Genomic DNA, 17,506 nt, shown 5'->3' on the forward strand with positions numbered 1-17,506 from the left:
ATGACAAAGTAACTGTCTTATTTCCATCTTTTGCTTGCCTGATGCCAAGGGCACACCATTTCGGACCATCGATCGGTTTGGAGTCTTTTTCGTTGGTAAAACGGTAGCTTTCTAAACTTTCATGACCTGGTGACTTCTGAGCCAATTACTGATCTCAAATGACTTCAATTTCCTACATCTAAAATGAACACAACTGTCTTCATCTCACTAGGCAGATACCAAAGTCATGTAGAAATCATCGGGATCAATATTTGGATTGAGCTATGATCGGTAAAGCTGTGAAGCAGCAGCTTACATAGATACGTCTGGAGTTCTTGACCAACTTGTTTTGTATTTTGTATTTACCTTTACGACTTGGGCCTAAACTTGAAAGCATCCTACACATTATTTAATGAAAGTAAATTAAACTTTAAAACTTTATTCTGATACCTATTTCATCATAGGACGAGAGTTGAATTTTTATGAGGCATGTTCAAAAGTTAATAAGATCTCACCCCATTGATGATCTTGATGGTGATGATGTAGATGGCCCCGACGAATGCAAAGCAGGCTAGTACAGCTACAAAGCGAATAGCATCTCGATGGAGTTTGAGATTCATTGGTTTTGGATAGAGGATAGAATGTACCAATGCACCCTTTGCAGTCGAGAACCCTGTAAGAAAGGAGAAATTGGGAATCCCATAGCAAGTTAGTGTACACATTTCCGGCAGGGTGGTGCCATATGAGAGGAGTAAAGAGGAAAAAGAAGGGAGTATTTACAAAATATAGAAATGAATGGTCTGGGCTGTGTTCTCTGCATTACTCCTATAATTACATGTATACTGAGAGATAAAGCGTCACATTCAGACCATCTCGACGCACCTGTACATTTTGCGAGGAATAAGTAGCTATTTTTTGTGCATTTTATGTTTCCTGTGAAGGTCCGTACAGTTGTTAAATTTGTAGATAATCTGATCGAGGGGCTATGTGCATAGTGGCAAATTCGGAAGATGGTCAGGAAAATGCAATATTAAAATGATTAAACATTATTTCCAATCAGCTCTAGATAGGTTATGGTCAGTTCATTTTGCCTATCCTGAAATAATCAATACTTTGCACTACTATATTAATATGGTTCGTCTTTTTACATGCCTGTATTGACTACGACGGCCATGACTTTCTTCTTTCCGATCCGTCTGCTCTGCATGATGTGTGTTCCACAAAATAATGTATGTCTCTTGTGTTTCTCCGTGTCGTAGAACTCAGGAGCAGCATCATCCTCGGGTGCTTTATTTGGTAGTGGTGTCTTGGTGATGGGCGTCGACTCACCTAAAAGAATCAAAGAATGAACCCTAGAAATGACAGCAAAACGAGTATTTGTAATGTTCCATTCTAATATTGTGAAGTCTGTCTCATCCATGATCGAATCACAAGGGAACGGTCAGTTTGTTCATTAGGAGAAAGCTGCGGTTTACACGTGTTTGCATGAGTGGGGAACTTACTTTGACGTTTGTATATGAACTCTGTTTTGCCGCGGGGATTCAAAATATGAATCCCGTTTGGCGTATTTTTCTCCTTATTTCGGGAGTTGCTACACCGTACATAGATGAAACAATGGGATATTGTGATCGAAATCAGTAATTAACTTTGATTTAAATAAACGGTGGGCAGTACTTTGTATTAAAAGTTACTTCTCAATATTTTTCAATAAAAAACGATACTGGGACAGCATGGTTGAAACCATTGCAAATTTCAATTATCAAAACGGTGTAAAAACATCAGTGTGCATGGTGTATTTGAGGGTATGGCGGAGGCTTGACTTTTTGGTAAGTTCGGCAAAATTTGGGAGTTGGAGCAAATGGTAATGCTACAGCTATACAACCGAAACCGATCGAATATGTGCCGTTCGAAATAGCGTAATACGTCTAATCAGTCTAGGGCCCCGCCTTTCAACGTGCTTCAATGATCTGATCAACCTCACCTATGGAAAACCAGCACTGCTCACATCTAAAAATGCATGTTTGTTCCGAATTATTTTCTTGATATCATGTACATTCATAAATTCATCGATTTGAAAATTTGTTGTGTACATTTTGCAAATCTCCTGTAGAAAAAAATATGACAGTGATGGATTTGAACACAGTTAAGATTGATTGGATCAATCGTTACTCTTTGTAAGACGGGGTCTAGGAGTTAGGTTTCGTTGGTGTGGCGTAGCGTACAACTTGACATGGCTACATACCGGTCAACATGCTCTCATTGACTATGCAATTTCCGCTGATGAGGACGGCGTCACAACTCATGAAACATCCCTGACGAGGCAGCTCAATCAGATCTCCGGGAACAAGATCTTTCTCGTCCATCTCACGGTATACTGGATTGAGAAAAGAAGTTTTGGCTGGATATTGTCAAGGTACTTTGAACGAAGAGTTAAAATAGGATGAGGTAAAGGGATTGAAGGAGGGGGGATAGAAAGAGAGAGACAGAAAGAAAGAGGTGCAGAAGAGAAAGAGATGCACGGGGAAAGGGAGAATATCTGTGTTCATGACGGTATGTGTGGGTGTGTGTGCGCGAAAGGGAGATAGAGGGATATATGGTAGGGAGACGGAGGGGGGGGGGAGCGCGACGGAAAGATCACCAACAGTTTCCTAATTCCTAGTGCTTTTCTTTCATTTCCAGGATTAGTTAGTGAGACATTAATGGTTGAAAATTATGAACTCTACTTATAATGGATCAGAAGTACGAGCGAGATTTTGATAAAACAATAGCTTATGTGTAAGAAGGGGAGATACAGAAAGAGAAAGAGGGAGAGAGACTTGGGGGGGGGGTCTGGATGAGAATTGAAGTGGTTTGTTTGTTATGCTATTGTTACTCTTGTCGGAACTGTTAAAGGGTCAATAGAGATAAGATCACTCGGTTCACAGTCATTTAGCTGGCGGCGAAAAACCCGTTACTTCACAAGTTTGTAACATCAGAATATTCATGAAGAGGTGTCTAAAACATCCACGTGGAACCGACAAGAAAATAGGGTTCGCACCTTGATATCTAAGGAAATATATTTACATACTTGCACACCAATCAACAATTAAATCATTTCCTTTCACGAATACATATTTTTGTCCAATAACGTGACATAATGTACCATTAGTTTTATCATTATGACATTATTGTTTTATGCTACATGTGCAATTCTTATAAGTCTGTAAATACATGCATTTTAGCTTTTTAGCTGCAGTATGTGTATGATTGTTTTACTGGAAATAAACCATGACATGGAATGAAATAACAACAAATGTATATGATTGTATAAATTGAAAGACGTTGCTCATTTCTCCCCATCGTCCCATGATTATGTAAAGTAGTTTTGGAGAATGCAACTGACGAAGGTTTACGTTAGAATAATTGAACATAGTAGTATTTACATCAAATAAGTGAGATAGAAATGAAAAACTAAAAATGTCACTGTAATGTCAATGTTTTGTAATACAAACGTGCACAAACATTGCATACATGCAACTCTATCGTCTGAAATGTTATGAAAAATCAACAACCAAGATATATTTCAATAATGGAACATAAGACGAAATGGATGTACTATTACTAGTAACTCACCATCACCTCCTCGACACACTGTTACGTAAGAGCTGGATGCCACCATCGCTCGAAGTGCTTTGCTTTGCTTATATCAAAAAAATAAATGAAAATAAAGAAAAATACAGTAGGTTATTTAACATGGTTGTATTGTGAATTAACACATATTGGAAAGTTGTGATTTGTTATTCAATGAAAACCTCTTACGGGTATTGTAATAAGGTTTATAATTGGTCGGATCTGCTGTTTTTGCCATTGCAGTTAGTTTGTATGCTGACCACCACCATGGCATGTAACGCTTTTTCTCGTACACTTTTTATTTGTTTGTTTATTTATTTTAATAAAAATCTCACTGGGCCAAAATTATTTGGTCACCAAACACAAAACGGTTGAAATAATTGCTTTCGACAAAATGCATTTGAAATCTAGATCATTTAAATGTGTTTCATGATTGCGGATTGGCCAGACAGATGTCTCAGAACTATGAACTATGATCTAAATCGAAAAGTGAGAAACAACAGCAGAATCTGCGGGTGTATCTCTTGATTTCTACTGATATTCCGTGGTTAGAACGTCTCTGAGAACATCTGTCCTCGCCTCAGTGCTTAAGTGTCTTTAGCGAATGTCAATTTGACACACTCAATTGGGGTCAAGTTAGATTGAACAAATTGCTCGTTGACTTCGATCTCGAGGGAGTGTTCACATCCAAATTTACCTTAACTATCGCTTACATTACTGACAACTCAATCAAATTTGAAAATGTAGCATTTATTTATTCATGCAATAGAAAATATTACGGTTATTACCCGAATAAGGCGAACAACCTCACTGCAACAGGAATTATTCGATTTAATTGTAAATACGTGATTACCGAAGAGTATGCCTTTATGAAATTGGCGAGTGTTCGTTCACATTTGACGGGATTTAAAACTGATTATGCTTTGTATTGTGATTAACCTGCCAAATATATGTCACAATCAGCGTTTAATTATACGAAATCCCGTCGGATACTAATATACTACACCTGGGTCGAGAGCAGTACTCTGCTGATGTTATTGCTGACGAGTATCAATTGGAATTGAGATTTCAAAATCTTTGAAAGATAATAGTCATAATCACTGCTCATCCCGATGTCACCAGGAAAAGCATTCAATTCATGAAAACGTTTCCTAAACAGATATCATTAGGACTATTAATGTATCCCCTTAAGGGTACGATTCGCATATGATGGAAGAGCGAACACACGGTTCCCGAAAATGTTCGGTTGCGACAAGTTGAGAAACTACCGACAATGTCTGTGGTGCCTATTTATTGGGGATGAAATCCTAAGTCATCTTGTTATTACAAAACACTGTGGCGCCGCTCACAGTGAGTCAACTTACTACCCTTATTGGTCCATTAAATTCCAACAAGATTACAGCTCTTTTCATTTCGTTAAGCTAGCAATAAAATGTGTGCCGACGCAAAAATTGATATTTTCTGCGACGACAATATTTCACGGGAGCGTACATGAAAGAAACCATGAAATAATAACAATGACGTCACACATGAGAGCGCTAGACAATGATTTGATTCCAGTAAATTGCTCCTTCCCGGTTTTATTCATATTATGTTCGAGTTTATCACGGCAGGCGCTAGGCATAAAAAGCAAGTTTCATAAAAAGAGCTGCACATAGGTTCGTTTCGGAGCATCGCCACTTTTGAATGAATAAATCCAATTATTTGCTTTAGTTTTCACGTTTATCACTTCAGTGAAAATTTGAGTCCGGTGGATGTATAAGAACGTTTGTATGGGAATGTTTGAAAAGTATTACGACACAGAAATACTAATGAAACTGACTACAAACCAAGCGACGGTATATCTTGTCTTTGTTCACATTGTAATAATAGATTAAAAGAGGATAACGATAATTATCATTATGTATTTTGCTTCAATGTTTTTTTTTTTTCTTTTGAGATATATCTAAATGATTGTCGGGCCCCATCCTCGCAAGCTATGCTTTTCTTGGGGCCCTTCCGCTTTCTTATTTGTATATTTTGTATGTATGTGTTTTACTTATGTTTTTAATATAAATAAATGAAAAAGATATTTGATGACATTTAAATCTATTTATTTTTTTATTAATGTCAATGTTTATAAATTTGCTTGTAAACTATTTACCGTTGATGGGAGAACCTTTAAGAGGAACAATTGTCATTTTTGCCATCAGCCGATGGGTCTTTCATTTTTCTTGTATTTGTACTTTCTTGATTTCCTTTTGTCAAAAATAGAATAAATGAATTAACATAATTGGATAGGCAAAATCGCTTTGAAGTTTGTTCTCATTTTTCTTCATGTAATTGCCACATTTTTTGTGTGCACAAAATGACTTTGAGCGAAAACGTTTAAAGCGAACACACATCTTATGTTTACATCCAATTCCATCCTGATTAAAACAGTCGTATATATATTTCTATATCTTACAAACAACATGGACGAGAACAGAAAGGAAACAATTAATAAGATTAATTTATTGGACAATGACGACTCTTGACTAAGATTCTAGGATCCATACATGTACATCTGGAGTTGTCATTTTGGCGGGTTTATTTGTTGAGTTAACGCACGCAATTGGGATTTTAGTACTTTTTTTGTCACACTTTTAGGGGAATCCAACCCAAGTGAAAAGAAATGTTTATAGAGGTAAACTATATTTCAGATAAGTAGAAAGGTGAAGAAGTTTTGAACAATATCGGACATACAATAACAAAAACGCATTAATTTGTAAAACGTTTAATCATTGGTAATCCCTGTAACTATATACATTTCAAATTGGCCACATTGGTGATGTCACAGTGATGTTACATGTAGGAACAGCACTACTCTTCCATGTACTCAAATAAACGCAATGGCTAAAATGTTGGGGTTTTTTTCTTCAAAATTCTTACTTCAACTCAAGTTTTTCTTTCATGAAGGCTTAAAACAATAATTATGCTACATTGTTGCCCCAGGAGAATAGATACGTAAAAGAAAACCACAAGTCTCTGATTATTAAATACATGGCCTATGGTAAAGTCGCCTTATCACATATCACAATTTACAACCCAGTTGCCAATTTGGAATGTACATATTCTTAGAATCTCAATCTTAAAACACGGTTAACTTTCGTATTGCTCGTCCGATTTCTTTAAAACTTTCACCATTCTGTTCAATCTATATTTCTCCTCTCTCACGCAACATTTTCATAACTAAGATTGGGGTTTTCTTTGTGAAACACCTCCCACGTGTTAATTTAAAAGACAGATGACTATTCTTACCTGTCGTGTACTGTACACCGTGAGGGTAATGGAGATCAAAGACATGAAAATAATTGCCACAGAGAAGTAGATGTATGCATAGCCAAATATCCATAAACATACACTGTATACTTGGAACACGTAGAATGGATTGAGAGCCTACAAGATATGAAATTGAAATAAAATATTGATATTGCAATCAACGTCTGTAGCATTATCATCACAACTAGTATGATCATCATCAGATAATTAAAGCAATCGTCATCGCATTACCATTTGCTTAAACGGGGAAAAAATGGATAATGTTTTTCAGTTATAAAAAAATGTAATCAATGTCTTTAGTGCATCATAGAGAGTCTGTTTAAAAATAACCACAGAGTCATTTTTAAATTGTATAATCACAATAACGTATCTGGATCGGATACTAGTTATAATTCAAGATACAAATCTTTCTAAAATTCGATAAAAAAAATCATTTTTGTATGGAAAACATTAATTATTTATCGTTCTGAATTTAATTTTATATTTTGTTTACTTGTGTTGTTCATCATTCATAACGTTGATAGACCTTAAAAAAGGATACTACTCTGAATATTCTACAAGGGTATAATGTTATTGAATATAGCTTACCTCTTCGAAAAACAGGACTGGAATACTTCTAAGTCCGATTTGTATTACATTCCAGCCATACATATCCCGCCTGAAAAAAAATGAAGAAAAAATATTGAAACATAAAACATTATTATCATTCGTTATCATTATCATCGTTGTCACTGTATCAATGCCTTCTTATGATAAATACCTTAAGTTTCATGGATAAATTTATGCAATCAGTTTGCATCATTCATATTATACGGTTCCTAGATTAACATTATATTAGTTTATTCTCATTCATAAAATCATAGCTTGCTGTTTCAGGAAAGCTGTTCGCAAGTTAGGAGCGACGTAGCGAACGACCGGTGAGCCTGTCTACCTTTTGAGATAACTTTTAATAATACATATATTAAAATAGCCTACGATTTTATGTATATAGAGAAACTAAATTGTTTTGAGAGGTTAAGAAATTGTTCACCGAATTGCCAACCTACTAATTGCGGAATGAATGTTTTTAGTATGGAATAACTTTTTTTATATTATTCCAATGTGCATTAATTACAAGACTACACTGCGAAGTGTGTTTTATGTGTAAAAGACCTGACCAGATTCGGGTAGTTAATGACCTGAGATGGATACAGGTTCGTACCTGCTTAAAGACGTCATTTCAGCTTTCTTTCATTGTGGAACTGTGCACAATAAATGAATATACAAAAATAACCATAATTACCTTCTCGATTGCTCTTTTGCGTCAAGCCCCACGTACTTTGTATGAAAATCTCTAAGTGGGACATTATAATCCAAGCCTCTAGAATAAAAGAAAGTAAGATGTGTTATAGAAGGCAGAATTTTTTTTTTGAATGCTAGGAAAATATCAAACCTCTGCTTTATCACATCATTCTGACTTATAGATTACAATGCAAAGTGTTGATAGAATTATATTTCAAGAAATGTTCAAATCAGTTGTAAGACTAGTTGCCAAAATAAACACACCTCTGGAAATCATGGATATTTCTAAAACATAAACTAAATTTTAAAAAAAAATGGGAAAACTCCATCATTACTCCTGCAATTGCAATTACATAATCTGACTTGTTAATAGTGCCTGCCATGCATTGTTTGACGGGAATCATGTCATGAGTAATATTTACCTCAGCTTGTGAAAAGTATTCCTGTTAAAGTCCCAGAGGTATTTCATCTTTTGAAACATGAAGTATCGTATTGTGTCCATGGTCGGCTGAAAATATAAAATTTAGATAACCAACTGTAATTCAGTTTAAGTTTACTATATCTTATTTCTGGGCGCCGTTTCATAAAACTGTTTGTATTAAAGAGAGACTTTAAGAACGACTGGTGATCCTTCCTTACGCGCTAAACGTCGCCAATGAATATACCATGTACTACAAGAAAGGATCACCAGTCGTTCTTAAAGTCACTCTTCACTTACGAACAGCTTTATGAAACACCCAGCTGATCATATAAAACTTTAAGCGGTTAGATATGTACATATTTACTTACTCACGATGAATCTATATTTAGTCCTGCACAATTGATATTTTATTGCATTTGTGTTTTCTATATTTGAATATGGATTGAATATGTTACATGAGTTTACCATATTACCATAACAATTTCCTTTCAGATCAAAAAGACAAAAAGTGGTTTTGACATAATTAGTGTAATTGAAATGGAGGAAGCATGACTGGAAATTAGATGACACGGTAAATGTGGTAATTGGTAACCAGCTTATTTATACTGCTATCAAATGATTCGCGAGTTGGCAGAATGATTATTGATTATTTGGGCTGGGGATGAACAAATATTGAACATTTTTTTCCCCTGGTTTTGAGCTAGTATCAATTCGAAAGATGATAGGGCATAGCGATTTTTTTTAACTCAGAAATTAACAATTTACCGTGTTTTGATAGTCTGTGTGTCTGAGGAATGGTCTTCCTCGCGTCTGAGGAAGGTTGTGAGTGTAAGGGATGTTTTCACCCTGTGATTCATTTTTGTTCATATTTATCTAAAATAATACTGAGTAAAATATTATACAGATATTGACTAATGGGGTGTGTAATATAAACATTCTTTGGACCGCCGGATTTGTATTATCCCGAGGGGTTATATTTTCCCGAAGCGCGCAGCGCTGAGGGAAAATATGATCACAAGGGAAAATATTAATCATTTAGGTGGTCCAAAGAATGTTTTTTTTTACACATCCCATCAGTCAATATCTGTTATATTAGATAGCCTCTAATGATGAATATAAAGTTAGGCTTAACGATGCGTGCAGCATGTTTATAATATTCACAGTGATTGATTGAACTGGTATAGATCTAACGTTAGATCTTGATCTAAGTAACGTTAGTCTAACGCAGTGAATGACCCTTTTCTATTCAAATCAACTTTTTTTAGGCCAAGCCCTATAGATCTAAATCGAAGTTCGAGCCCAGACCAGGTCCAGGACCCAATGCAGGCCGATAATGCATGGCAACATCTAATCCACAAGAGGGCGCCATACACGTAGAAAAATATATTCATGGACCGGTTGGTCAATATATTCATCGAAGGTGGACCGGCTGGGAAAATACTTTGATATTGATCATATCACGTGATGCGTTATGGACCAATCGCGCTTGGCTATCTGTCTTGGCTATCTAATATTAAACTATACGTCATGTTTGGAATTTTCCTGATTTTTTTTTATGTGAGTGTGCGTAAGTGTGTGTATCATATGAGACATGTGTGCGTACGGGTTTTGTGCGTATGTGTGTGTGTCATATGTATTAGCCTAAGGAAGGGTGCGTATGTGAGGGTGTGTGTGTCCATGGGGTCGATGTGATGAAATCTGTCTGTGTGTTGTTGTGTGGGTGTGCGTACGTATTTGTTTGAGGGTGTGAGCAATAAGCCTACGTACTCTGGTGGTGGTGGCTGCATACGTACCATCATATGACCCGGACCTCCATTGATGCCGCTTGTAAATTCTGCATGTCTGTCCTTCTCGCTGTTAGATTTAAAATACCGGGAGGGTTTAATATTTATCAGTGCATACAAACATTTTAATGATCTATGTTTAATCATTAAACATGGCGTAGAAATAGGGAGGGCTTAGAACGCTTCAACGGGGTATAGGGTAGGAAAAGAAAAGGATAGAAGTAAAGTGAAAGTCAAGGTAAAAGAGAAGAGAACGGGAACAAGACATTGGGAATGAATTTAAAGAAGACAATAATGAAGAGGTAGAGAAGAATGTGAATAAACAGAGGGATGGGGTGGGAAAGGACACAAATCCCCAACAATGATCCAAGAAGTTTTCAATTATTTCATATAATATAATATAATAATAACGCAGTTCTTGTACAGCACATCACATTATGTCATAACGTCCCTATGCGCTTCCAAAGGACGTGGATATTATTACCCCGGCTTCATGTCTACACAATCTACCGAGTCTACTATATCAAAATCCTGTTTGGATTAAAAACAAGTATTTATATAAATAACACAATCTACATGACATGCATTGAAATAAAAAAAAACCTCATCTAAAAAAATTGGGTTCCACATAGCTTTTATACGCACGCTAAAACCTTAAGAACGGACTAACTCTGAAGTTACTGGCTTTCCATACTTGAAGATAAGGACTCTACAGGAAGGCATGTCCGTGATACTAACCTTGGTATTTCTACCTCCTCCGTCTTCACCAAAGTAGTGTGCCATCTCTTGTAATAATCCTGGCAAACAGAATTTAAAAAAATCCTTTTATTTAAAAGGAAAGGAAAATATGTGGGCAATATACCAACATTTGTTCGACTTACAATCATTTCAAACAAAATATTTTGTACGATATTGTATGTTATAAAACAATAGTAAGTTCTGACCATGGTAGACAAGTAATATTTATGGGAGGAATATTAAGGGGGAGTGGGGCAACTTAAGTTGATTAAAAAGAAACACCAACCCTTATGAGTATGCATTCTGCATCGTTCAGATTGCACCGGACGTAGAGGGCGTTCACCTTCCAGTTTGGTTTCCATCTTAAGAAGATTAAGAGGAGACCACATGTCAATATGCCAACAATACAGCAGAGGACGGTCTTTGGGATACTCCGTCTGTATCCATAGCACTCCTGTAGAACGGGAGGGGAAAAACAAGAAAACAACTTGATCTGTAGCTACTTCTGAAAAATGTGCATGATCTCAAAACCAAGGTGTAATGTGATATGAGTCCATTGTGGAAATTATCTACAATATTCTCGTGTAAGAGTATGAATCTACTAAAACCTTTACCTATGATTGGAAGAAAACAACGTCGTCAGGACAGATAATAGACAAATTGCACCCCGGATTTCGGAAAGGCAATTGTAGGGGTGATCGTAAGTGTTCCTACGTTGGCCGTACTCCCAGGGCCAATGGTTTATATAGGTCTTAATAATTAAAAGTTTTCTTTTTCTAACTGAAAGGGAATCCACTATCTACAGAGGACAACGCATGGTATGTCATCAGCTTGGAATCATGCTTTTAGACTTCATATTAATAGCCTAGCCGTAATTAAACAAACAAACATTCTATTCGATCATGTTTCTTATGATACTATTTCATTTTGATATACCAGTACTTTTAACAAAAATATATTGTCGCCTAACATTCGTCGACATCCCTATACAGAATAACATTACTCGGCCTTGATCGATAACAAAGTTAACCCCAAAATTTGATCATGTTCCTAATGATACCATTCCATTTTGATTTACCAATACTTAAAGAAAAAATATCGACTGATAGTCGGCGGCATCTCTATGAGAATGTGGAAGGGATGATTGGTTGAGATATTGGTTAATTTACAATGGCCCCTACAGACACGCCACTGATTCCAGCCGCTGCTCTCTCCCTCAAGAGGATGGTTATCTTCTACCCGAGATCTCATCACGGCTCATTCAGTAGGCAGGTGTCACACCGGAATGGTAGTGAGTAAATAATGACCCCCTCATGTCGCATCCGACTTCTACCGTTTCTCTTGAAGATAATCGATTTTTACCCCTTATTATCTCTCGACCGCGTCGTCCTCCTAGCCAAGGGCGTGTTTCCACTAGTTGCAGATGCTTAACCTCCTTTACGTTACATATAATTATTGGCGTAGTAAAGACCTGACACAGATTAACACCCCGCCTGATGCACTTAATTGGACATAACATTCTCGAGCACTATCATCAAGGCAAACTACTAATGATGTTCGAACTTAAAGTTTTACTCAACAAACAAACACCTTTGAACACTTAATTAAAGGTATTTCGTTCATGAGGAATTGTTTTATATGATATATTGTCGTACAAAAACTTAAGCGTCACGTTTATGTTCTCGATACGGATACCGTTCTTTAGTCCATCATATTGGTGATTGAATTTGTGAATACATTTAATTAAAGCATGGACACAATCGTGAAATTATTTTTTTTTCTTTCAAATAGCTTGTCGTATCAGTGATATCTTCCCAACTTGGGGCTTTACATAATTCCCTGCGGTCCTAGGGCAAAGAAACCTTGAACCTGATCACCACAAAGCTTAGCTCTTGCTACATGTTCGGGAAAGGGGACGTACGGAAAAGGTGTAACAAAAAGTAACCAATCTCTTGCGGTCAACAAACGCATTAAAAGTATTGTGTATGTTTGTGTATTGAATGATACTTTAATGTCTTCATTTATGCGTGTAAATGTGAACGTAATTTAATTTTGCACTGGAGGGCGACTTATCAACAGATTTCTTCTGAAAAAAGTTGTCAGATTTGGCATCTTTTCTTAATTTTGATTGGCAGAAAAGCACATGTTTCAGACATTTACCATGAAAACTGTAAGATACAACAACCTCTGTTTAAAATAATATCCAACAAGTTCTTTCAGGAAACACCTCACTGTATTATGATATATGTTACCATTTATTAAAAGACAGGAATATTATTTTAGACCAATATGAACAAAAATGAAACAAATACTGTACTAACAACGGACATCACCGTTTTCTTAGTGACTTCCTTCGGGACCATGTTAGCAATTGTTTTGTTTTATGATATTCTGGGACAATGTTCTATTCAAATAAGCATTTCCAATAGCAGGAGTATTTTTTATACCTCTATCACATCTCCTAGATGGCATTATATTTAGAAACTGCATTTTCATTTTGTACGGCACAACCTACAGTTTCATGAGAGCTACATCATGAGCTAAGACAATGACTCATTATTTGACTAACTTGCATTTGTTCGATCAAGATATAATCCTTATAAAGTAGACTGTTAAATATGTCCAAACCGTAGGACCAAGGATTCTGTGCAAGCGAACAGAGAGGAGAATATTTAAAGTGAACATTCAATTCTAGAAATGAGGACTACAGAATAGGCCTACGGTTGCACTCATATACTTGAAATACTAACATAGAACAATAACGTTTACACATTGTCATGGCTTAGTGACGTCAGTCTGAAAAGCATGAACATTTAAACGGTGTGAAATGAAAGCACCCCAGATTCTGACATTTTTGTTTCTGAGTTTCTTAACTTGAGGGACCTTTTCCGTCTCAGAACTCTTGAACTCTCTCCACATTAATCAGTCACAAAGGTGGGAAGGCGTAACCTAAGATCCGCCATATTGAATATTTTTGCTCATGAACTAATCAAGCATGGTACATATCGATCAATATACCGTGCTAATCGAACGAGGCCGAGTGCACTGGCGCGAAAACGCGAGATTATCGTCTGCCGCGTGTCGTGATTAGGGAAATGAAGATTAATTCGGAGTTCAAGTCATTTGAAAGTCGTATATCCTTGAAGGATGGATTCCGAAATTTGTCAACTCTGAAAGCGTCAGTATGTGAAGGAAGCTTTAGGCAGAAAGTTACTAGAAAAGGGGTTGACAGTACCCCTGGAGAGGTAATGAAATAGAGAGGTCACAATGGATCATAACTTGAGCACAAAATAGGTTAAACCGTAACTTCTTAATTTTGATAATTTAAGATATATTATTTTGCAAGGAGTATGAGCAGAAGTATTTGATAAATACATTTGTTTATAAGCGCTAGTGTTTCTTACAAAGACACAAAATAGAACAGTACTCCTGGTTATTTTTTCAGCTATATGTTATCTCAAGCAAGAGAGAAAGAGAGAGGGGGAATAGGGTTGGTACTTTGAAACGACATTTGCTCCGGCGACAATTGATCAGAGCTTTATTTAAAATCTAGGGTTAGGTTAAGGATTGCAATAGGGTTTTATGTTAGGTTTAGGGTAGGGTATAGTGTTAAACCCAGGGTTTCAGCTGGTCATTCCATTATAGTGTTAGGAATCTATTGAGGAGCACTTGACGTCGGAGCAAATGTCATGGACCCTTTTTAAAAAGCAATTATTTTTGGTTTTCATGACAAGATAGTGAAGAATGGGATGATAAAGATAAACAGTAAAACAAAACTATCCCATTATGACGTCATGAACAATACCTGCTTGATAGAACAGTTTCACACAGTGTATCTCCACAGTGTGAAGATAAGTTCGAACTGTGGAGACCTTGACAGTGTGACTGCTCACAACGTGTATACATGGTCAACTATATGCATACGGGACTGACACTGTTGAAGGGTGAAGGGGATTTCGCATAGCGTTCCACACTGTGAAACCCACTGTTAGACAGTGTGTTCTTCCCAGTAGGGATAGTGGCCGCTTTTGTGCTCTTGCAAGTACAGCGAAAGAAATTCTCATTGATCTTTAAGGCGCATAATGACCTAATGAGAGAGTACCCTAAAATGCTTGTCCTCATAAAAGTAAACAGGCCAGCGAATATCAAAACAATTACGTATGGAATCATATGCGGTTTGAAATCTTGCTTAATGGCTACTTAAAACCTTCTTAATCGTTAACTGGAGGGCTAATAACCAAACTAACCATGTCTACCAAATTGTATATAAAGTGCGAATGCCTTTAAGTTATCATTATCATGTCTATGATTTTGGGGGAACATATTGCGCAAGAATCTAAAAGGTCCCTACACAACGCTCCAAATTTTGCATACTTTCGAAAAAAAGACTTTAGGGTTGTACCACCTGTGACGATTCAGAATAACACCCGAAGTCAAGTTCGACTCAAAAACCCATATCAATTTCCACTGGCCGACCTTTGCAATCAATATAGCAGGACCTGTTTCATATCTGTTTTGATTGATCCCTGAAGCCCGTTTAGCCCTAAATGACTTGTCTTCCGCACCTCTCTCCCGGATCATAACAATATTGGAAATGCAATAAACAGCCTGGAATTCATCCAGTAGATGGACTAAAGGAATATTGCTGTCCGGGGTTCATGGTAATTTTGCCCTTCATCAGAATGAAACATCAACTACGTTCTTTTGATTCTTCTTGCATTCCAAATGAAATAAGACGGGTGTAGCATTTCGTATGCACATGATACCTGCTACTTTTCAACTGAAAAAATGATGGAAGATCTGACATTATCAAAATAAGCTCGTGGTAAATATAGATTTCATGAGGCTTAAACCAACAGTAGCATTCTAAAGAAACATCCATGAATTGGTTATAAAGTGAGAAGAAATTTCAGATGAACTTTTAATTCATGAAAACAACCTTAAGCAGAATATATCGCCTCCGCGAAGAAGGTCAATTAAAGGATTAAGATCGGCCTACATACCGCTAAAATGTAAAAGTTTGACAATGGTTGGTCTAGCAAAAGGACTCTTTTCTTTATGCATTGGGATAGGGCGTTATTTCCTGTCGTTCTTTATCTACATGTATGTTATTAGAATTGCCTTCTTTGCAGATACCTCCTCGTCGTCGCCATTATCGATATCTCCATCATCATAATCATCATCATCTTCACCATCATCGTCATCATCATCATCATCATTAACGTCATCATCCCCTGCTAGTAAGAACACATTATGTCACAGTATGTTCACAGCGTGGAAAACAATGTGAAATCATCTTCAATATACACTCACTTTTGAGCACCTTCATAATCGCTATGATCGATATTAATCTGATTAATTATCATCATGATCACTGTCAAGATGGAATGATAGTATCAAATGTAATATAAACTTACCAATTCATCTTCTGAGCCTTCGTTTAGTATTGCCTTTTCCTTCAGTACAGAGTGCATGCTGTAACGAAAAACGAAACAAAGAAGATTAACGAAAATCGCTGGAGAGGAGGTTAAGTACAACAATTAACGGTTATAGCAATGCATATGATGTTTGATGAATCACCCTTCTGTTATCTTTTTTTAACATCATGTTTGTAATACATATATATTTTCTAATGTGAAACTTAATTGTGAAAACAATTCACTTATGAATAATTCATTAAATCGTGTAATAGTGTTGAATGAGCCCTCGACAGATTTGTTAATTCAATGCTAAATGTATTTTTTGGACATTTTCTATACTCGTACTGTTCGTTTCGTTGTAATGACTATTATCTTGAGAACAAATGAATTACGCAGCTATATATTTTCTTACATTTTTCTTCAGTCTGCGAATATCACAACATCGACTCATTTCTTCGTTTGTGATAATGCTTTTGGCGAGAGGGTGATAACTGGCTTGAGTTACCAGATGAGAAAATATAAATCAACGATGAAAGAAAACTGTCACCCTAAATCGGAAAGCTGTTAAGGAATGGAAAAATCCCCGCCTAACATTTGATAATTATTCAACAACAAAACAATGGGTCATTGATTTTATTTAAAGTCGTATCTAGAATAATTGAGCAGTTGAGCGAATCATATGTTGGGGCGATAAGTAAGGACGAAATGCCATCGATAAATTAAGCAATTCCCACAAATTTCCGCGATGACGCAGTACTAACGATTGTCCTGCAAATATAGGCAAGAATAACGCATGAAACCCGAGATATTTAGCTTCTTTACCGGGGCATATTATTAGGAGAAGGTGTTTCCTACTCCCGATGAATGAAGCATTTCATCTCGTATAAGGTTTCCTTCTTTGTACAATAAATCACGGTCGTTCGGATACATCACATGCCAAGAGTTCCGCACTTCCTTTCGCCCCTGTTTTTACC

At 36.5% G+C, this 17,506-nt stretch overlaps 1 protein-coding gene across 1 annotated transcript in view; it reads right to left on the reverse strand.

The window, feature by feature from the left end:
• Positions 1-17,506, reverse strand: part of LOC121427680 (probable cation-transporting ATPase 13A3) — a 53,296-nt gene that overhangs the window by 15,556 nt on the left and 20,234 nt on the right. The window contains exons 2-13 of the mRNA XM_041624200.1: positions 16,530-16,587; positions 11,399-11,566; positions 11,113-11,171; positions 10,384-10,444; positions 8,592-8,677; positions 8,171-8,248; positions 7,477-7,546; positions 6,868-7,005; positions 3,592-3,658; positions 2,222-2,353; positions 1,132-1,308; positions 495-652 (exon numbers count right to left, since the gene is read on the reverse strand). Of these exons, the coding sequence (XP_041480134.1) occupies positions 495-652; positions 1,132-1,308; positions 2,222-2,353; positions 3,592-3,658; positions 6,868-7,005; positions 7,477-7,546; positions 8,171-8,248; positions 8,592-8,677; positions 10,384-10,444; positions 11,113-11,171; positions 11,399-11,566; positions 16,530-16,586 (1,251 nt within the window). The 5' untranslated portion in view covers position 16,587. The remainder of the gene's footprint in view (positions 1-494; positions 653-1,131; positions 1,309-2,221; positions 2,354-3,591; positions 3,659-6,867; positions 7,006-7,476; positions 7,547-8,170; positions 8,249-8,591; positions 8,678-10,383; positions 10,445-11,112; positions 11,172-11,398; positions 11,567-16,529; positions 16,588-17,506) is intronic.

This window comes from Lytechinus variegatus, chromosome 14 (assembly GCF_018143015.1).
Source record: "Lytechinus variegatus isolate NC3 chromosome 14, Lvar_3.0, whole genome shotgun sequence".
Taxonomy (NCBI): Eukaryota; Metazoa; Echinodermata; class Echinoidea; order Temnopleuroida; family Toxopneustidae; genus Lytechinus; species Lytechinus variegatus.